We start from the raw sequence: 22,971 nt of genomic DNA on the forward strand, positions 1-22,971 counted from the left end.
TGGCCAAGCCAATTGTTAATATTTTCTCTGGACTAGCAATGGCAGCTCCAAATTGTCTACCCCACTCTCTACAATCACAATATTCTGCAAACTGAAAGCTTTATAAACGACGTATAGAAGACGAGTCTCTTATCACTACAGAGAAAAGAGGAAGAGGAAAAATATTGGCACAGTTCCGAGCACATTCAACAGCAATAGAGGCAGCTGCTTGTTATCCAGCCGCCCAATGAGGCTCGTACAGCCTGCTACCTATTGTTATTGTAACTGTAAATTGCATCATGTGACAGACTCGCTTTCCTCAGCTGGTTGCTAGAGATTTATTATTAACCTCCATTCACTGTGGTCAAATATCAACCTCCTCACCCAGCTGTGGATTACAAAGCACCGTTTACAGCTGATCTAGTTTATTTTGTATACGTCATTCTTCTTTTATCTGTGCGGTGGCCATTGGATTTTAAAATGTGACAATAGACAGCATATAGAATACAATATCCATAATTTATAAAGGATAATTTTGCAGCTCATATATGAACTTTTTAGTTGTGATACAACCTTGAAACAGACTAGAGAACTTAAAACTATTAAAAAAATTATAGTAAAAGGGGTGTGACAAAAATGTATTGTTTTTTTAAAAATATTTCTTATACAAACCTCGCTTTAATCATAGACTTTTGATGTTTGATATTCAAAATTGATCTTTTGAAATACATTTTTTGGAACCCCTAATTTTTTTATATGTCATTTTATTTAAATCTCCTCCAGTCTCTTTGATTTTCTCTTGGTTCCCCTTTTGTTTGTAGACCATTTAGGCTGCATCCATCAGCTTCCACTTTAGCTAACACCCCCATATCTCTTCTGTGTGTCGGCGCCCTCCAGGCATCCCTCTGCTGGGGCTCTTAAAGAGTCCTCTGTGTCAAATCTGAGCATACTGCCAATGAAACGTATCAGTCTTTTCTCTCTGCCCGTCTCCTCCCTGGCAGGAATATAGTGCACCTGCAGTGTTAGCCAGCCCAGAGCTATTGCAAACGAGGGCATGTGTGTGATCAAAGGGCAGATTAGACTGCTTTTTGAGTATAGCATTGCATATTAATGACTCTGCTTCAGATGGTATAAACGACATACATTGTAAGTTGCCCAAAGGGTCAAACTGTGGTTTGACACAAGCCTTTGAGCATTAAATGTGGGCTCTTATTATTGCATGCATTGTGTGAGGATTAAGTTTGAACAGGGAGCGGTGGGCAGAGAAGCCTGACGTTTGGTTTTTGATTGTGTAAATATGCATGCGCTTCAGCTGAGTAGATGACCTTCACCCACTTTCGCTAACAAGCCCAGTGTGCACTCCGCTGTGTGCACTCTCTTAGTGCATGCTGGGAAAACCCACTTTAACATCACTTCATTTGAATAGCAAGCAACAGAGCGACCAGTTGGGTGGCATCCTTCTTTCCATGGTTAACTTTGTTAAGTTGTTGCATATCAAAAGATAATGCTTTGAAGCTTTCAGCATTTCAATGAGACCCTCAGTGTTGTGATGAAATCACTTGATATTTGCCCTTGTTTGTGTTTGCCCATATGCTCAGATATGAACAATTTTATGTCACAGAATAAACAATGCAAAACGAACAAAAAAGTTTCTATTAATTTCAAGTTTTTTATATCTACAATTATTTTACAATAATAACAACAAAAAGCCGAGTCTGAAGCCGAGCTTATAACGCCTACCCTTATTACACATAAAACTCTACCTCATGACGTGACTGCTAACACACTAGTTAGCATTACTAGTGCATAAAGCCAAACCCAATATTACAAGAATTCCTTTATTATTTATCAAATTATCATTTATCAAGTCTCTTGTATTTTTCTATAACTCTTTTTTAAAACAGCCTATTAAAACTGCAAATTGTATTATATGCTTTTCAATTCAGTTTAATAGATACACCCCTTTTATTTAAATACATTTAGTATTCATAAACATATTTATATTTATCCAGCCAGACGTTGGAAAATAATAACATATTGGGTGGTATATTTTTTTTTGATAGTTTATGCTGGAATGACAGTGAGCTGATAATATCTGTTTTCACAGAACAGATTTTGAGAAGATGCTTTTGTTTTTCTGCCTTCCAAAATATTACATTATCCTTCAGCCCTGACTGCATGTTATTATTTTCCGGTCGGTCCTCTGACACGGGGGTGAAACATCTGTTCTTCCCAGACAGTTCAGCACAGGAAACGTATCACAACGGGGGAACGTCACTGTCCAACCCAAACCTGCCACGGCTGCTCTGTTTGGCTGCGTTTATTAATTCCACTTTAGAAGATTGCAGGTCTGTGCATCATTAAGTCATCACTGTCAGCAGTATGCAGACCGTGGTTTATTCAGTTCATTTGTCAGTTAACGACAACAGTGACTTAATGATCACCTTGCAGAACAGTGGAGAAGTTAAGGCGGCTGATAAACGCGAGCTGAGTATTTAGCTTAATTCAGTACGAAGTAGAATTACTTGGATAGCATTTGGAGCAATTGACTTCTGGTTTGTTACGTTACGAAAACTTGGCTGGGTTTTCTCTTTTCCCTTTTCATTAACTCTTTAACATTCATCAACAAGAAAAGTGTTGAAAAATAAAGAAAAGGAAAACAAATATCTCCCGGTGAAAAAGTGCTGATCTCCGCAGCAGAGTTAATATGTCACTTCCTGCCTCTGTCCGCTGCACCCGGCTGCTCAACGTCTCCCCTGAATAACACAGCCTTGATTTGATGCGGTTGTGAATGCATCTGTGCAGAGAACCTCCCGCTGTGTTGTGCATGTGTGAAAGTCAAACTCTGGCTAAAGTCTGTATAGCCAATTCTCCGGATTTTACCTGCAGGTCATATCTGAAAACAGCTACGGTTTTCTCCCGCCATAACAGCTCTGTGTGTGACCCCGGCTCTCTACAGCTGCTCTTCTTTCACCAGCGTTTTCTTGTGTTTGACATGGGAGTCCTGCAGACGGAGGGGTGTCAATTGAAGGACACAGTTATCTTTTCGGCCTCAGAGGATACAGTGTCATCCCCTGCATTCCTAGGGCTCGGAAAACAGGTTCTGCCTCTTTCTGTCCACATGCTGTTACCTGAGAATACAGTGAAGCCATTGAGTGAAGGGTCTCACTGGATATCAGCGCTCACAATGCTTACAGCCATTGTCCAACTTCATCCTTCCATTCAAACGGTCCCTTTTTTTTAAAACAAAAAAATAAGACCTTAACCAGACCGCTTGAAAAAGGAGAACTCCTCAGCATCATTGCTGTTGTGGATTGACCAATAGTAACAGACAATTCATCACGACTTTTCATTCATTACTATCTTTAATGAGGCTTGCTGTAGCTATATGAAGGGTAGGCAGTAACTCTGCAGCCAATTTGAGTAAAAAGACCTAGACTGTCTGTCTGAATTTGACTACAGGGAGGCCGATCAGTGTCTTGTCAGCCTTTTCCAAGAGGGTTAGTGTCCACCTGAGATTCCTGCTCAGTGTCAGAATCCCTGTGATCGTTCTTTTTAAATGTTTTCTTCCCCCCCTTAAGGCCCCTCCCACCATCCGTCACGCTCTGGCGGCTTGTTAGCAGCCTCTGAGCAGATGGAGAGCAGGGAATCTGTAGCCTGGAGAGCTGTGATCTGTGATGGCTGTGTGACATGACATGTGAAACACCTCACCACTCAACAATATTCAAATTAGAATCATTATTATAAAAATCCTCTCTGTCGTTTTTCTGTCATTCTTATATACACACGTTTAGTATTTGCAGATCAGACCTTTTTGATATCAAGACGTTCTCTTAATTGATGTTTGATCAGACGTGTTTGAATCTTGAATCTTGGTTGATACTAGGCAGCAATATTTTCCTTGAATCCGATCTTAAACTGATCTTAAGTCATGTTCTAACTGTAGAACACAGGCCAGTTGAACCTGTCCTACCTGAACAGCCCACCTTAAAATGCTTGATAAACATGCTCATACCTTTTCAACACACACACTCTTTTTATAGGAGTTTTTATAGGAAATCCTCCCAACAGAATAAACAGTGGTAAAAACTAAAACATGTCAGTCACATTTCTGCTCTTTAATGGCAGCACAACTTAAAAGCATTTTTCTTTTGCCTAAGAACAGTGACAATACATTTTCTAAAAACAAACCAAACCAAAATAAAATCTATTTGTACCCTTAAAGTGACATTCAGATCATTTGCAGCCACATTTCACAATAAAGTAACGTCTTTGAGACGTGTTTGTCTGGGTAAAAGCTCAAGTCCATTCTCCGCACTTGACTGCATATATCCTCTTGTTAAAGGCCCATGGGAGTTTAAGACAGGAGTGTTGTTTTGGTACTGCAGAGCGGTTCATCATCCAGCTACCTATAGTGACAACAAGCTATCTGGATTAGCTGATGCTCCCAGCTCAGAGATAAACCCAAAGCAACTCAAGCTTACAACGCTGGGTGGGAAGAAACCAGTATCTTTATTGTTTCTGTAAAGATAAATGGATGCTGCAGATAAAACAGTAGCCACAACAGTAGTGTTACTTCCACAACTTCTAGTGTTGCAATTCGTACCAGAACATTTACTGAGAGCTAACTATCACTGGCTGTGGGACGGGGTCATTGCTTGGCCAATCATTACATGTGCTATTAAAGTTTTCCTCTAAGTCCATGGTGTTTGGGAGGGTGAGCACTCATGTGTGTCAGTGTTTGTGCTTGAATGTGTATTGTGAATTTAGCAGATGTGCTTAACTTCAGGCCAGGAGCAAAGGAGCATTTACTGAAGTGTTGCTTTTTTTGAGAAATGGTGTTGGAGCATTGGATGTGGTTGGGGGGGTTGAGGTCTTTCTTACCAATGAATTATCACTTGATACACCTTTAAAAATTATCACCATTTGTTTGTATTACTTGCCAGATAGTAGCAGCTAGCAAGTAGGCTTAGTAGCTACAATAAAATGTAAGTGAAAATAGTTTGTGCTGCAAATTAAATTGAAAGAAAACCAACCACTTTATCAGAAGTTACACCTTAGCTTTACCTTGATTTTCCCATCATGCATTTTCATCATCTTCAGGGTAAAGATAACGCATCAGAGTCTTACTACTACTACTGAGTTCCAGCACTGTACATGAGCTGGACTGCTTCGGGGCGTCCTCCAGTTTGCCATGTGGTAGAGGGGGAAATGGCAACAGAAGGTGAACTTTAATTGCCGTTATTGGGGCAGGGCTCCTCCTGGCCTATATTTGATGATTCAGCCCAGGCCTATTTCATTATCACTATTCTATAAGTATGGCAAATGAGAGGGATTAATTACATGAGTTTAGGTTTTTGTCAGTTCCAGTGTGTTGCACGTCATTGTGCCTCAGCTTGGCCTCGATCCAGACCAGACTTTTTCATAATAAAAAAATAAAAAAATTCATGCTAAATAATCCCCAAACTCACTAAGCTGTGATGAGAATGTAACATCCTAAATGGCAACTAAATACCTATTTTAGGAAAATGAATTATCCTACAGTATGTCACACCAGCATTTATTTACTGAGTGCACTTTCAGAAATGCTTTGACTCTCGATAAAAGTGCAGAAAACCCTGGGAATGAAACATTATCCAACATACTGTGGAGCAGCGTGTTGGTCAGCAGCAGTGAGAGAGATGCCCTCAAAACATGAGTTGAACATTCGGTCAGTGGCTCAACACGTGTGTCCTTGTATCTGAAGTCTTAGATCATGCTGTATTGCATCATCAGCAGAAGAGGGATGTTTTGGAAATCTTTAAGAATTGTGAAATGATCATATTGGCTGGTGAAGTTGCTTTTCAACATCTCCATAAAACTTTTCATCATTCCTCTCGTGATTACAGGTGGGTGAAATCATGCGGGACAAGGAAGTGAAGCAATTTGCCTCGATGTCAAACAGATGTAGTCTGCGAAATGGGGAAGAAGTAGAAAGTAATTTGTGCAACTGTGATTTTAACACTGACAGTTGTTAATTAAAGAGACAGCAAAGAGTTCGGGAGAGCATCTCTAAGTTAAAGAAAGGCACTCATAACGTACTCAGAAACAATCAACAACCTGAAAATAAATTTGTAAAAGACTTGTGATTTTTTTATTTGTCTACAGTGACAAAAAACATCAACGTTTCATAGGTGCTAGTGATACTGACAAAATCAAATATTGGCCTATATCAATTAACAGTGACTATTTTTTCAGCTGTTGGGGACAGCAAATTATAAAAAAGATATTCTGAAGAAGAAAGTCATCAGCAGTTGATGTTCTGACCAAACTAGAAGGACCATTTATTGTTTCTTTAAATGAGTTTGTGGAATCGTATTGTATTGTTATCTGCAATGCAACCTTTATTACCAGGAAAACAATTTAAGCAAGCGAATAGTATGGTTTAATCAGAATTCCATTTCATTTTACATTAAGTTGTTTCTCTGATCACGATGCATTCTAACAACAAGGTTGAATTTGTCGGCAACATTCTTCATTCAACGTGTCACTGACAGCATTTCCCTTTTCTCCCACAGATATCATCGACAAGAGTGAACTGAAGGCATTCTTCGAGAACAACTGTTCTCAGATTTATTTTATCTTCTATGAAAGTTTCATTACACTGGAAAGCAACTTAAAACAAAAAGGTGGGTACAAACCTTTTTTCGGTTGGACGCTGCATATCTGTATGTTCGTGAGCAAGTCAGTGATCGGTCTGTCGAGTACCGCCTGAAAGACTGACGTTACACCATTGCTTCCCAAGTTTCTCTATTGGCCATTGCTCTTTCTAAATGAGTTGGCATTTGTTTAATCAAACCCCTTTACCGCAGTTAATTTCAAGTAAAGTACTTGTAGCGACCTTTTTGACAAACCTTAGCTACTGTACTTTTAATAGAAGACAGCCCTGCCCTGCCAGTGAGAGGCACACCTCTCTCCACTGCCTACCCTGTTCAGTGAGTGTCAGAGAGGCAGACGTCGCTGTGCACTGTGTGAGAAACCCTGAACCTTTAAAGATTTTACCCTGAGGAGCTGCATTTGTTAGACAGACTTAAACCTGCCACCTCCCGATAACCAAGTCTGGTTAAAGTCCAATTGAGCTGATGTACAAACAAATAAAGGGCTGAGACCAACTGACACTAGACAGAATGCAAATAGGACAACGTCATGAAGATGTTAATCAATGTATTAACATTCCACAGTTTCCATGTCCTTAATTTAGCACATTTACCATACACAGTTAGCCATACAGGAGGTTTTGACTTGGTCTTTTTGGTTTTAACTGCACACTGACTAGTTGACCACCACCCTCAATAGTGGTTCAATAATTAACCCTCTCCGTGGTGTGTCTTACAGCGGGGGTGTATTTCCCTCTGCCCCTTAGATACAGAGAAATGAGCCTAAGCCCATAGAAAAACAAATGTCCAGTATAACCAGTATAACCCTGACATGTGTAGGGGCTGCATTTCCACTGGGAGTATGCTTTCGTGGTAACAGCAGTTCCTTTGAGTGAATGTTCACAAAGTGAACCCGTGTTATTGTTACATTATTGATGAAGCTAATGCAGTGCAGCTCCAGGTTATGTGTTTAAAGGGCTGTGTTCTTTCCTTGTGTTTCAGGGAACAAATCTCAAAGGGAGGAGCTGGACTCTATCCTCTTTATTTTTGAAGTAAGTAATTTTGTTCTTTTTCCGTATCCTTCTCTGATTTCCGCTGATAGCTGCTACAGCCTCAACCTGTTTACTGCTGAACTCGGGGGTGGGACCGCAGTTTCCATGGTGCCATTCTGTATAACCTAGTTACTTCCTGAATTTGCCTCAAATAGCCTGGAAATTAATTGGAGATTGTGCAGATGAAAAAAAGCCTGGTTCCCCAGCTCTTGACAGGTTGAGTTTTGCATTTATTTCTGTTCAGTTTTGAAAACCATGGTGTGTATGCAAATTTACAGGAGGCACATCTTGTGTCTGCATGTTGTAGGGTATCCCTGGCTCTGTAGCCCCTCCCTCTGTTTTTCTGAACACTCATTTGTTGCACATGCGGGTTAAAGTCCCTTACGTTGTTTTCCCACCTGACAGCAGAGGCAGCTCCAGTTTCCAATACAAACAGTCAGCTCTCCAGTTACATTTGCACAGGGCAGGGCTGTACGGATGGCAGCAAATCAAAACAAGAAAAAAATATGTGGGACAGTCTGTTTGTCCCTCTTTGAGCAGTGTGTGTTGTCCTAGTTTTTATGATCACCTGGGACCAGTGTGTGGGTGTGTTCCTTGCATCATGTCCAGCGAAGAGTAAGTTCTTCTCATGAAAATGAAGACATCACAGCAGATAATAAAAATGCTTTCAGACAAGAACTCTGGACATTTTCCGGAAATTTCCAGAGGGGCTGTATATGAGAACGCAAATGTCTCAGTCTGTTGCTGTGGACATTTTCCTTAGATTTTGCTGCCAGCTCCCCAGTAAAAAATGAGTGAGCTGATAAGTATCTCAGGATGAAAAAGACACGAAGAACACACAGACGAAGATGACAACTTGGAAAGACAACCAGATTCAAGAGTTTTTGTCGATGTGCTGTAAACAAAAAACATGTGATTCCCACAGTGCAATTTATATGTAATCTCCTGCCTTCTGCTGCTCTAGCCAGGTGCCACCCCTCACCTGAATGTTCTGGACACTTTATTATCGTAAAATATATTATATTAGTATTATATATTATTCATATGTGAAAGGCAAAGTCTGGAAAATGTCCAAACCCAATTTTCAAGACATTTTTGCTATGGATTCCTAATTTGCTTGTCAGGAATATGTAACACATGGCATCTGTTATCTTTTGGTCCTGTCGTTTTGTTGCTGTCTGCTTGATGCATTATGTGAAGTAGCACAATTCGAGTGTGCATTATCTGTTTATTTGCTGATAGTTGGCGATAGGTTGGCATCCTTTTGTAGAATTCTGACTTTATAATGAAGTCTTTTCTCTATGGCCTTCTCGGGCCTGCTGTTTGAAAGCTTAATTACTATTAGAATTAATTCACCAAGAATGGTCCTCCCCATCCCTTAACAAAGAAAACTGACTTAACGAGGTCTCGCTCCGGTTTTCTCCACTCCTCACATAGATAGCCTCCCCGCCAGTTCACATCCAGTCATCTGACCTGTAAATAAAGCCTGGATTCATGCCTGCTACATATTTATGGAGTCATCTTTTCAGAAAGAACTAATATTGAAAGCAGCTTAACCCTCGTTTGTCCCCTTTTAGCCCCTGCCTGTGACAACGTGTGCTTTTACCCGTGCACTGAGAAGATAAGCTCACGTTGAGTGGTGTGTACAGGACAGATACAGGGTCGCTTTTATCCTGAGAACTGAACTGACTTTGTGTGCGTATGTGACTTTTATGCCATCAGCAATGTCAGATCATACCGTATGCGGTCATGAATCTGGTTATCAATGGATGCGTTTGTGCTCACAAACATGCACTACTAATATGTATAATGTTATCTCAGTGTACGGTAACACAGGGACATGACAAATGCCTCAAAGATGAACAAATCTGATTCTTTTCAGACAAGCGAATTCGTAATCATTTCCTTTTTCTGAAGCAGCGATACAGTCATTTACAAGCTGAACTGAAGCTAAATGCTTTTCATAAATATTTATCATTCACAGAAGACAAGGGACTAGAACATTAGCCTCTGCAGCCTTTGTCCAACAAGCCTCAGTGGTGTTGTGGAAAGTAGCTACTGGCTAACAGCTGCTGCGGGGACAAAAGCCATTTTGAAACTCTGTGCTTTGCGATACACTTATATGCCGTATGACAGGTTAAGACGAACAACAAAGATCAACATCGCTGCCCCCTCTCAGTCACAAAGCCACAGTTATGTTCTCATTTCTCCGGGCAGATGGGAATTTGCACCCCCTCCCCTCAATATCCATCCATCCACCTGAGTCCCTCCTTGAATTCAAATCTGGCTGACATACAGTACAAGTCTCCAGTGTATGTGTGTGTGTTTGCTTCGAGCTGGCTATGTGCGGATTACTTCACTGTCATGATGAGGTATGTGACCCCCTTTTTCCGTGGGTTGCTGTGTGGGGGAGTACGGTCCCCACGCTGAGCCTGTTTCAGAAATGGATATCTAGAAGGGGGTAAGCTTTTGTCCCTCCCCCTAAACTCTGCCGGAACACCCCACCCCCACCGCCACCACCAGCCAACGCCATTGCCTTCCAGGATTTCTTTGTGTCTGCTGCCTCAGAGGCATCCATGGCAGTTTGTGATGCTGCAACAGGACTGACAGAGCAGAGACCTGATCTCTGTGAGAATGCAGCAACACTCGTAAAAACATATATATGCAACAGATTTATTCACTGCCTTTACATCTGAAGTATTAATCAGTTCATTTTCTCAAAAGGTCTGTTCTTTACGTTGGAGTTCTCGCTCTATTATCCAAATGCAACAATTCTGCATTGCCAAATGTTTACCCTGTTAGATATGACTCACCTAAATAATCACTGATCTTGAAAATATATATCTATAACATGTTCAATGGGGATCCGAGTTTAATCGAGGTGAAACAAGTGATTTTAGCTCAATAGATTTGTATATAGAAGTGTGTTGTAGTCAATTTCCTGGCAACAACTATCTTATGAGGACAAAGGAACAAAAAGGCTTGTGAAAAGTGTGAGAACATTGTGACGTGTATCTCACCAGTGGATTAATGTTGAACGAGCATCTCAATCAAGGGTTATATATATATATATATATATATATATATTATATATTATATATATATAGTACTATAGTTCAATAAATCTGTCTGTCTGTATGTGTCTGGCATATCTCAAGAACTGTTCCTCTTGTCGGCTTCTCACTTGGCATGTTTATTGTTACGGACCCGAGGAAGAACAGGGTCGATTGGTGCATTTTGGACATGTTGTTCAATGTTGATAAGCTTTGAAAAAACAGTCATCCAACGCTGTGTAGTGGCGTCAGTAGCGGCAATGACAACTGATTCTCCAGTGCGGGGTTCTGCGTACTGAGTCAAGCTTCACCGAACTTTGACTAAACAGGTGAACAGCTCTTTGTGCAGCGGTGGCTTCAGGATTCTGTGGGCGGAGTCCTGCAGCGGGTCTTTACTCGCTGCGACGCAAATAATGCTGCAAACAGCATTAGCACAGACCAAACCGACAGACCATTCCAAACAGGCAGGTTTAGAATGAACACTGCACTACTTTTACTAAATTCAATGTTTAAAGCCAAATATATCACGTGAGCAGAAACAAACAGGCCCACCTTGAAGTAGCATTGCAGGCATTGGCAGCTTTATTCTGTGTGGATTGGAAGGAGGGTTAAATTCTGGAAGGAATCATCTGATGTGTGTAATTTAACTATAGTTCAGTGAAAGATCTATTTTCCAGGAAGAAAATTAGCTAAAACTAAAAATCCTTTTGTTCTGAAGTGATTAAGTTGAATCAAGATCTCAATCTAATTGTTGTTTGCTCATGGTCCCAATTTAACTCTACAGAGTTTGAGCAGTTCTGGAAAAAGGACTAGTGAAAAAGTGCAATGTCCAGATTTATGATGTTGATACAGACCTATTGATTATTTTCATGTTTATGATGATTTATGTTCTCAGTGTTACAAAAATAGTGTTGAGCATCAATACTTGGCAAGTGTTTAAGTCAACGTTCTTGTCAGTTGGGTACTGTGTCTCCCTTGGGCAGCCGATTCTATATCCTATAAAGTTGGGATGTGTTCTTTCTGACCACCGTTCTGTCACCTCTTGCTGCTGTAAACCTACACAAGAGTAAATATGAGGGCATAGTAAGAAAGGTACTGAAAATCTGCTGTAGATTAACACTGATTTCACAGTAAGTGTCTGTGTTTCTAGGAGAGAAACTGGATAAAATACTGTTCTGTTTTAATGGAGACTGTTTTTTAGTCACAAGACCAGATTGAGCTTCTGGGTAAAGATCCTCAGCTCTCAGACCTCAGGGGGACTCCAGTGTGTTTACTCCCGTGACTGTAGACGACAGGTCATGGTGAGTCTGATCTGAGGTTGTGGGACAGGTTAAGGGACAGCTCTGGGGCCAACAAAACTCAAAGGGAAGTGTGTGTTTATCCACTTTCACTCCAGGATATGACCTTACCATGACTCGTCTGTCATCCGGACCTGAGTCAGCATTCTGAATTTCCCTTGCCATCCTGTCTGTATCCCCCTCCTATTTTTTATTTGAGACTTGACCTGTTCAGTTGCCTTTATATGGGTAAATCTGCCTATTAAATCTAGTTTACCTCATTTTTGATAGATAGCTGTGGGATTAACCTAGTTGAGAGGTGATGGGAGTTTTGTCGTCTTTTAGAACGCAACAGAAAATTTGAGGTTTGTGACTGGTTTATGTTTTATTTACCCAAGATAGTCACTTGAGATTAAAATCTCAGGAGATCTATAAAAGAACCAACATATATCAAAACTGAACCAACAAACAGGAATAAAGGAAGACAAGAAGATACATTTTACCAAACTTTATATAACAATCATATTTCTCAGTTTAAGTGAGAAACCCAAAAAAGGAAAACCGTAGTAAGGAGGGAGGAGGTATTTTAATTTCCACCTGGCAGCTCATTCAAAGGATTGATTGTGCCTAATGTTCATTTAAAACCTGCTCACGATGCAACGCTGTGTGTGTGTGTGTGTGTGTGTGTGTGTGTGTGTGTGTGTGTGTGTGTGTGTGTGTGTGTGTGTGTGTGTGTGTGTGTGTGTGTGTGTGTGTGTGTGTGTGTGTGTGTGTGTGTGTGTGTGTGTGTGTGTCAGACATGAGAAAGTAGGTAATTAGTAACCGCATCATTCTGTATCATGAACAGTCCTGATTTTCTGCTGTCTATCGTAATGTAATCGTATTCCTCTTGATGCACATCAACTGAAACTATGTTTCGTCTAACACTTGTCTGAGAATTTAACCCAGAGCCATTTAGCTAAGTCCCAGTATTGACTGACAGCTCACCAGTGGGAGATTATTAGTTAATGTGTGAATGCAAATTTACCAAGTACAGCTTGGTTTTACATGGAAATTATCTTGATGCCTCAGGCCTGTTTTTAACCTTGTCTTTGACCTCTGAACCTGAACTGCTGGAGTCAGCAAACTACTATTTTTGTCACATGCAAAGACACAGATTTATAGACAGTGCATGTCAAGATGCATATTTTTATATAAATGTATTGCTTTGTTGACATGTATTTTGACATGATTGATTTGTCTGAAACTGTGTAGAAAGTGCTGAAAAACCTCCCTGGATGGTCTGAGCCTGCTGCAGGAACCTGAGCCTCCAGGCTGATCTTACAAGAGGAATTTGATTGCATTCTGCTGCTGCCACCTACTGGCTGCACAGGAGAATGACAACATGAGAAAGAATAAAAACATCTCTTATTTATTGTGTTCATAGTTGAGGGTATTTTGGTTAATATTTCAAAAATAAAAGTCAAAAACCTGCTTTAGGCTTTAAATTGTAATATATTTTGTAGTTACTCGACATGGGATATGTTTCACCAGTCGGCATCTGCCCAGGCCTTCACCAGCAAATAATGAGGGCAAGCTAAGACATTTGGTTAGCATGCAAATAAGCAGTCTGGTTTGGTCTACACTGTGTGGACTTACCTTAAAGAGCATTTTAGACAAAGCAGGTGTGCGTTTGTCTGACGTCTTTTCTCACTTTGTGCAGGAGTGACTGTAGCATCAGGGACTCATTTTATTTCTAGGCTTAAAAATATTAAATAATAAACAATATTTCACTTTACATTCTACATTATTTACTGTGTATCATCAAGAAGTAAACATTAAGGAACCAGATTTTTAGTGCGGATCCGTATCAGGGGGCAGATCCCGCATTTTAAGATAGCATTTTTCAAAAAAATTCACGGATTTCCCACTTTATAGATCTTCATGAAAAAATCAGTCATGTTTATGGAACAGATATCTATGTGTGTGTCATTTTGTGCTGCTTAATTATATAAAGGTAACTGTTGGGCCTTGGCCGCAGGGATGCACTCTATAAGCTCCATTCTTAGTGATTTAGACCGTTGTTGTTTTCTGATTACACATGTACATTGTGTTAGCAACATATTGCTTTCTGTCTCCTTTGTCTTTGTCTCTTAGGAGATTTTTCATAGTGCATAGACTGTACACTCAACTCGTAAAAAAAGCAAAACAATATGTAAATGACTTCATTTCATCTGAGAGGCCTCAGTGTCTGTTGCTGCCTTCTAAAAGCCCTTGTAGACCACCTCTGGGAGAAGTTTATTCTGTGTCATGTTCAGGCCCTGCTGCTGGAAACCTAAGTGCGGATCATGTAAATGTGTTAAGGCTGCTGTCGTACCACGGTAATGCCCCCATCTTTATGCTGGAGTATGGCTGCAGATTAGAGTAACTCCACCAACCTCTAGTCCAGCAGACTCCGTATTCGCCTCATATCAGCCAGTAAATTCCACATTGTTGCGGCCGCCATTCCAGCTCCACAGGGAGTCTTTCTGAGCTACCTTCTCCATCTCATTCCCACTCTCCCTTGCTGATGCTCTGTGAGGAGAGAGAAAGATGGTGTTATTGTGTCTGCACACACACACACACTGGGAAAGGCTTAAGCTGCCTACCCTGCTGTGTTACCGCCGAGCATAATGTGTCTGCTGCGGCAAAGAGACAGAGTGGACGAGGCCGGTGCAGAGCCTGAACAGACATGGAGTAATCCCTTGTGGGATCAATAACAAGGTGCAGCCACACGCTTGCACATGAATATCATCACGTCTGTGGATCAGAGAGAAGTTGAGCAGCACAGATAATCATCCAGCACCCCCTTAAAGCGATGTATGTCTTTCACTATCTCCAGTGTCAATGGTAATGACGGGGATTTAGTCTCAGAGGACAAGAAGGGAAAGTTAAAGATGGAGGATGACATGGAAAGAGGGAGGTTGTCGACAAGCTGAAACACTCAAAGCATGAGATGACTCCTGGACCATGCACCACATGTCCCAGTATCCTGTGGCAAAGCACTGGACGACACAATGTCGTCATATTCCAACTTTCTTTGTGATATTTAAAGCATGACTGATTTATTCGTTCGGCCAATAAATCAGCTGATGTGCCTTTTGACATTTATGTTTGGCAATATGGGCTGATTTAAAAACCTTTATTTAGCAGAATAGATGTGCAGTTATGTTTACGTTACGTTTAAATTTCTGTATTAATTTGGTTGTATTTGGCTTTTTTAGGTATTTATAACAAGGTTTATGGTTACAATATTCAATATAATGTCTCAATTGCGTTTCTTTGTCATAAAGGTTTGATAGAAACATTCTAGGAGGCATTGTCATTTTTTTTACTATATATGTATGTGTATATATACATTGATTGATTGATTGATTGATTGATTGATTGATTGATTGATTGATATTGAAAATGTTTTTCTTCCTAATATCAGAATTGGCTTCACCCTCCAAAAATTCTTATGTCAGGCTTTAATATAATTTTGGTAACATGAAATTTTACACCAGAACATGATCAGTTGTTCTATTACAATATAAACATGCAAAGACATTATACTGGAACAAATTAATAGTATTTTTAGTGTAAAATTATTAAAATATTAAATACAATTTTGAACATACCCAATGTGTTTTCCCTCAGTCATTTACCTTAATTTAATTTCACTTATCAACCAATTTTATTTTCACAAGCCTTATTGCTATATGAACAAAGAAAGAAATCCTTGATATTATAAAAGCTGTCACTAAAATATTCCTCTATAGTCTCTAATGCGTTCTCTAAGTTTCCATCATCTTTTCTAGTTGTGTTTTTTCTAACTTCACACTGCATAGCACTTTGCATCTGTGGTGGGAGAAAACGTAATCTTTCTAGATCGGTCATGCACATTGTTTTTGCTAATTCTCTGTAACCATCTTGCCTGAGTTTTTCAAATTTTTTCAAATTCGTTTTTTTTATCATGCCGACCAGAGATGGTTGTGTGGTCGTGAGATCTTCACATGTAACACGGCAAAAGGACAGACTTGACCTCTACATTGTAATCATGAAGTCGTATTGGTTCAGTGATTAGGGTTTGATGAGGAGTGAGCCACTGGCGTATCAATTGCTCACAGCGCACTGACTATTAACCTACCACTCATGCACACACACACACATCTGCCGTCCCCCCCCCCGGCCTCTTTTCATTTCTCCAGAGGGACCCAGTTAACCTGTTGCTGCATTCAAGAATAATGATAGGCTGCTGAAAGGTTAGAAAGCTCTAATTGAGTTGTAAAGCGGTTCTTGACGAGGTGGGGACATTTCTCAGTGCTGCCCTGTGTCACAGAGATCTGCAGACACGTGAGGCCAAGTGGAGAAAAGGGGCAAGGCTGCAAAATTGTTTACTTCTTTGGTCACACAATGACACTTACCAAAGCAAAGTAAAAGTATTGTTTTCTGTTTTTATTTTAGAGTCAAGTAAAGAGAACTGTTCCATATACTAATTATTTCCATTATCTCTTGATGTGCAGATTATTTCCAGACATCATGTTTCGTCAGATGTGGGTTTTTTCTCCTGTCTTTATTCAAGAACGTTGTCTTTCAGTTTGAAAACAGGACTCATTGATTTTATGTTCATTGTTCGATTTTGCAATGCTCTCACTCAGAACCGTGCAATAACTCCTACTTGTGCTTGGGTTTGCTCTGCTTGTGCTCAAACTGTGCGCTTGCGCTCAGATTTTCTGCGCTCCAGACTTGTTGCACAACAAAAATCCAAGAGCAGCAGAGAAATCCAAGAGCAGACGTTTTATGCTTGCACAGAAGCAGCGTGGGCACAAAGAAAAGAGCTGAAGCTTGAGCGCAGGCAATCCAGCAACAAAATATCTGAGTGCAAGCAAACATTTTTAGCAAAAGTGGAGCAAATCTAAGCACAAGCAGGGGCTATTTGGGTGACAGCATTGCAGTTTTTAAACGTGAAATCAGGAAGTCCTACTCTTAAACTGAAAGACCACGCTCTTGATTCAAGATAGGAAAAAAAAACACTGTCAGACAAATAGTCCAAAACCCAAAGATACCAAAACTAAGAAAACCATAAAGCTTGTTCATACTTTAGAAGCTGGAGCCACTGATCTTTAAACCGTTTCACCTCTAAATAAAAACCAAATCAAATCGATCAGTGTTGAGGTTCGTGCTTAAAGCAGCTATTAGTTCATTTTGCTGTCGGTACATAGCCAACGATAGAATTCACAGCTCCAGAACAAACCAGTCTAGAAGAAACATCTACTGGTTGGCCAGTCTCATCACTTTCTGATAGGGAGTTTCTGTAGCACCCTGTGCAGAATGAGTAGCGCTGCTCAGAGGGTGTATTATATCGACCATCACTACAACAAGCTCCCAGCAAGAAACCATGTTCTGCGACAAGGAACCTTAAATAGCCCTTCAACAGTTTGCCTCACCAACGTGTAGTGAAGAAAAAAGGCCCTGCTATGCAAACTAATGCAGCTCTAATGATAATGCTATTACTTAAACAAAGCTCTGATAACTAATTATTAATGCCGGACTGAACCTAATCCTTACATTTTCTTTCCTTTTTTCCCTTCAGAAAATTCTACAGCTTCTGCCAGAGAAAATCTACAACCGATGGCAGTTTCACAGTATAGGTACGTACTGACTGCCAACTTAATGTGAAATACCTGGCGCTACCATGATGTCCAGTTATGTGCTGTCCCTGTGTCTGTCCTTCTTATGCTTCTGTGACCTCTAAGATATAGTGGTGGCGAAAATATCCCCTCCACCACAACCTCGACCTTCCATAATGAAGAGAAAATAATTAGTCTTAGAGGGGGATGTAAATGGGAAATGCAAATGAGCTCTTCATTTGAAATGCAAATAAGTAATTGAATTATGCTGGCATGATTTTAGTCCCACACACAAAAAAAAGGAAAACCCTTGCACAAAAGCGATAACCTCAATTTTAACAGTTGTTTGTCAGCCGCTGGCAGCTAAACAGTCTGGGTCTAGATCGGTTGTAGATTGGCCTTCCTCCTCAGGCTCGTCATTCCGAATATCTAGACTCATCTCGGGATGGATGGATGCCCGGGACAATTTCCCTTTTTCTCTCAATCATTAGACGACACATCATTGCAGGTTTAAAGCGGCCTCTTGGCTTTTTTCTGAACTTACTCAGTTTTCTTTGCCGCTCATCAGTTCACGTGTCATTGGTCAAGAAGCTGTGTTGTCACTACGTACTTCTGCTCTGAAAAAATGTGGTGGTGGTTGGATAGCTTCTCGCCATACCTGAGTTTTAATTGAATTCCTAAGATAACTTTTCTCTTTCACATCATTTTTTTTCTCCACATTCTACAGTAGCAGTTGCTGAAAGCATTTGTGTTCGCACAATACATTCTTTGTGCTGGGTTGGGTGGATCAGGAATGGCACTAATGACTTTTAGTCTTTGTAGCTCAGGATTGCGAGGTTTCAGACATTTAACTCAGACCATTAAGAGCTGAAGAAAATCCTCACACCTTTTATCCTCCTCTATCTGCTTACTTACACCAATCAGCCACCACATTAAAACCCACTAACTTGTTTTAATGTCGTACGATTCCTTTTGTCCTGAGCCCAAGACCTATGAAAGGATTCCTGTTCACCTTTTTGTGAGCAGCACAGAGATCTTATTGATTTGACCCACTGAGAGAAGATTGAGAATAGCCCCACTCCGACACACATAAACTCATGTGCAAACTTTGTAGTTCTTTTAGAAGAACTCAGCCGAGTCTTTGTGGCTACCACTTAAATATGACTGCGTATACATGCCCTCCAGTATCCCAGTTATGAGGTTTATCCGGGTTTTAATCATATTCCGGATATGGTGTTAACATTGGACTATTGAGAAATCTGGTTATTCATATCCCTGTGTACATATTGAAGGCTAGTATCCTGGTTACTTAACTCTTAATGCAGGCCCCTTTGATGTATTTTTGTTACCATGGTTACAACAACAAAGTCTGCCAGCTATTTTGATTCCTGTCTGCTGGCTTTATGAAAATTAGGCCGGTTTGCCTATTAAATGCCAACATCGCGTTGCTGGCTTGACTTCCCCTTATTGCCAACAATGGGAGATGAGAGCCACAGCAAATATTAAACATGGCCTCTTTGGTCGGTGTCGGGCTGTCACTGCCACTGCACAGAACTAGGCCGCAGTGGATGAAGATCCGCAGCCATGACTGTAGAATCAAGTCATCGTGAAATGGATAGAAAATGTTCCTCTGAGTAGGGCATCCTTTGATTGGCTGTTTATCACAGTTGAACCAACTTAATGAGATGGGAGATTCTTTTCGTTGCCACCATTGTTTGTGTTAATGCTACATCACATGGCTGAAGCCACTCCTGTGCTGGATGTCCTCAGTGGTAAGAAACCGGGATAAAAAAGTGTACATGCACCAGATTGGAACCAGATTTCTTTCACAAATGCATGTCGCCGCCAACTGATCAAAAGTGAAGCCTCGCCACTAGTTCGTCAGCACCACACATCAAGGTCAAGGAGCGGGTCCCTCCTTTCACATTTGTGCTGTTTGTTGGGGGACTACTTGTTGTGTAAGGGACGTCTCATGAAAATCTGCATTGCTAAAGTCTTTGACTACTGCGCCTTATTTTTATTTTTATTTTTTTTTTACTTTCTTCCAGGTTCTATACTGAAAAAGCTTCTACACACTGGAAATTCATTCAAGGTACTGTTTTCATTATTACAAGATATGAAAAACAATTTCCCAGACACATTATGAACTATAACACTAATGTAAGTTATTATAAAAAGAATGTAGCTACCCAGTAGGCTGCATTTAGACCCTGATCAGACCTGGTATAAACATCCATCCTGAGTGACACGATCACAAGAGTACATGTGTGAACGCACACAAGTGTTTCCTCGCTGCATCCTGAGACCTGATCACACAGACCACGTTCAGAGGGATTCTGGGATGCATGTGACCACACTCTTTTACGCTGTGTGAACGCAAATACATCCTGGGCCGCATATGAAGGACCTCCTGCTCAGCTGATGTCTCTGACCTGCTACAGTCTCACAATGAATAAAATACAATTGTATTATTCTCAGTGGCCATATGTTGATTTGTGTGCCGCCACTGCCATAATATCGGTCTGATCCACACATAATAATTAATGTCACAGGACGGAGGTTAATACCAGATTTAAACAGGACCTTAGTTTTGTGATTTAAAGAGTTTTTAATAGGACCTTAGTTTTCAAGTTGAATTCCAGACATGTGTGTTCATGTACATTGTTGAAATTAGCTTTTGTTGTGTATCCATTAATATATCCTCCCATGTAGATTCGATGTGAGGGGATCCGTCTGTTCCTGCTGTGGCTGCAGGCCCTGAGGGACAACTGTGCTGAGGAGCAGTTTCTTATCTTTGCATGTCTGGTGCCAGGGTTCCCTGCTGTGCCCTCCACCAGAGGGCCCTGCACCCTTGACACCATCATTTACAACCCCTTCTCCAATCCCCCTGATGGTGAGACAGGGACATGCATTCTGTTGTGCTGCCTTATGCATTGAGGGTGATCACTGAGGTCATGTGTTTTTAGTTAATAACTCCTGTTTTCCTGTGGTTAATTCATGTCTTTGTATCTGTCACTCTGAGCAGCTAAAGTGGTGCCTGAGGAGATCACCCCGCTCGTTCCAGCTGTGGCTGGGGAAAAAGTTGCAGAGGACCAGACCTGTTACATCCTCGAAACCCTGCTCAAGTACATGGTCATTCAGGTAACAACTAATCAAGCTACAAAAAGACTTCACACCTATGTACAGTCACTTGCTATAGTAAAGTTATAACTGAATCTCAGAATTTGTTGTGGATCCCTTGTTAGCATGAGGTGTTTCACAGTGACATGGCTTATATTGTATTGCAAAGTTAAATGTGAGATGGAGGAACAACTGTTGGAAAATTAGAAACAATTTAACCCACATGTTTTTTCTCTCTTTACATTTTATAGTAGCCAGGTTGGAGGAAAATACATCAACTGTGAATTCTACCTCAATGTATATGTTGGTTTCACCTTGTATGTGTTGCTAAGGTCATGTCGGTGACAATAAGATAGAAAACAAGACACAATATGAGTTGTTAAGTGTGTGAAGTTGGACTAGTATGTTTACTTAGCCCAAACCATTTTCCCTCTGTGCACTGTTTCTTAGAGGAACCTTCAGACTATTGTGTTTGAAACAATGTACTGTCAGTGTGCTGGAAACATCTCCTCTCCCTGTCGCCTGACCTTGTCTGCCTTTGTGTCTGTCTGTCTCCCAGGCATCCAGTTTAGAATGGAGGAACAAAGAGAACCAGAACACAGGCTTCAGGTTTCTCTTCAGCCTCTTCAAGAAGTACTACCTTCCACATTTATTCCCCTCCTTCACCAAGCTCACAAACCTCTACAAGCCTTTATTAGGTAAGATGACATATGCTGTATATCTATCTTGGCCTTCCTGCAGAAGGTTCAATACAGTTGCACTACTTAAACAATAAGTAAGAGAAAATAATGAGTTTATTCAAAATTAGCTAAGCATTTAACAAGTTAAAGAGTAAGTGTGTGCTTGTGCGCGTGTATACAACTAAAGAGTCTTGTTTATTTTTATTTACGAGAGAAGGATGTTTGATGTGTTGTGATTATATGGTTCCAAAACAGATTCTTAAAGAGAAAGGTATCAAAAATATACAGTTTGATTCAGCTACCAGACCCTTGGAGTAGATGTTTGATCTCTCTTGCTTCTACTCCTTGTGCTCTGTTTTTTACCCTCCCTCTGTTACCATCCGCCGTTCCTCATTCACTTCTCCACTCCTCCGCAATCAGACCTCCCGCACCACAGACCAAAACCCTTGTATGTGCCAGTGACGCGGAACAATGAGAGCACCTTCTGCACCAGGGACCAGTATCTGGCGCCCCGTGTGGCCTTCATCACCTGGCTGGTCACCTTCTTCCTGGAGAAGAAGTATGTCAGCAGTGCTGCTGCAGCGCAGGGCGCCAAGAATGGCACCGAGGTCATACCCAAACTCATCCAGGTGAGTGCGACAGTACCCTTCCGTTGATTCTTACAGCTGTCATTGAGGAGGAAAGAGGTCGATTTGTTTTGAGTGTATTGTTGCCACATAACCTCAGAGCACTTTACTGTATCCATGTAAAAACACCTGGACACAAATAACTTTTTAGAATGGGTTCATTCCTGACCCATACCACATCCGTCCACCAATGTGTTGTGGTAATTGTTATGGAAGTTTTCTGGAAGCTGGTGAAAGGAGAACTCAGGCAGCAGCTGATGTCTTATACAGAAGGATTTAATTCAGACTTGATGCATCAAGTAGACCAGAAGGTGAAACAATATAACAACACTAACAGAGTAACATGAGCAATTGTCACCCCCAAGTCTGAAGATGTCTCCCACAGCCTCCCCATATATCTCCCTCTACTTGCATCACCCATTCTCACAGCACATCCATGAATGGCTAGAATTGCTTTCACTCTCTATTTTACATGTACTGTAGGTGTTCGCATCCTATTGGATAGTTAAGCCTAAATATGCATTCCTAAATCGTATTGTGTCCTTACATCTTGCCACTGGTGAAATACGCAAAAGAGTTGAAGTTGGTGAGAGTAGAAGCTGGTGTCTCTCTGTCCGGGGCATCTGAGTTAGATATGAAAGTCCCTGAGCGTAGACACTACAATGTACTGTTGGTTGGCCCTTTATCTATAACCTGACCTCGGGTACTGCTTGGAGAGAGAAGGGAGTATCTGTGGAACTAAACAGGCACCGTAATCTGTCAAGTAGTTTATGCAAAATCCTTGATGGAGGTACCTAAATACTATAACCGTCATGATGGTAGAATTTAATGCTGTTGCATTAGACTGCATTAATTGTAGCTAGCGAGAAATGTGCCTTAAGAAAACAGTTAATCAAGTGACAGGAATCATGAGAAGAGA

The 22,971-nt window shown here is 40.8% G+C and overlaps 1 protein-coding gene across 1 annotated transcript in view; it reads left to right on the plus strand.

Annotated features, from left to right (window-relative positions):
• Positions 1 to 22,971, plus strand: part of ralgapa2 (Ral GTPase activating protein catalytic subunit alpha 2) — a 93,028-nt gene that overhangs the window by 9,214 nt on the left and 60,843 nt on the right. Inside the window, 8 exon segments of the mRNA XM_047341590.1 lie at positions 6,537 to 6,647; positions 7,617 to 7,666; positions 17,590 to 17,647; positions 19,675 to 19,718; positions 20,339 to 20,519; positions 20,652 to 20,767; positions 21,306 to 21,444; positions 21,847 to 22,055. Coding sequence (XP_047197546.1) covers positions 6,537 to 6,647; positions 7,617 to 7,666; positions 17,590 to 17,647; positions 19,675 to 19,718; positions 20,339 to 20,519; positions 20,652 to 20,767; positions 21,306 to 21,444; positions 21,847 to 22,055 — 908 coding nt within the window.

This window comes from Hippoglossus stenolepis, chromosome 10, assembly GCF_022539355.2.
Source record: "Hippoglossus stenolepis isolate QCI-W04-F060 chromosome 10, HSTE1.2, whole genome shotgun sequence".
Taxonomy (NCBI): domain Eukaryota; kingdom Metazoa; phylum Chordata; class Actinopteri; order Pleuronectiformes; family Pleuronectidae; genus Hippoglossus; species Hippoglossus stenolepis.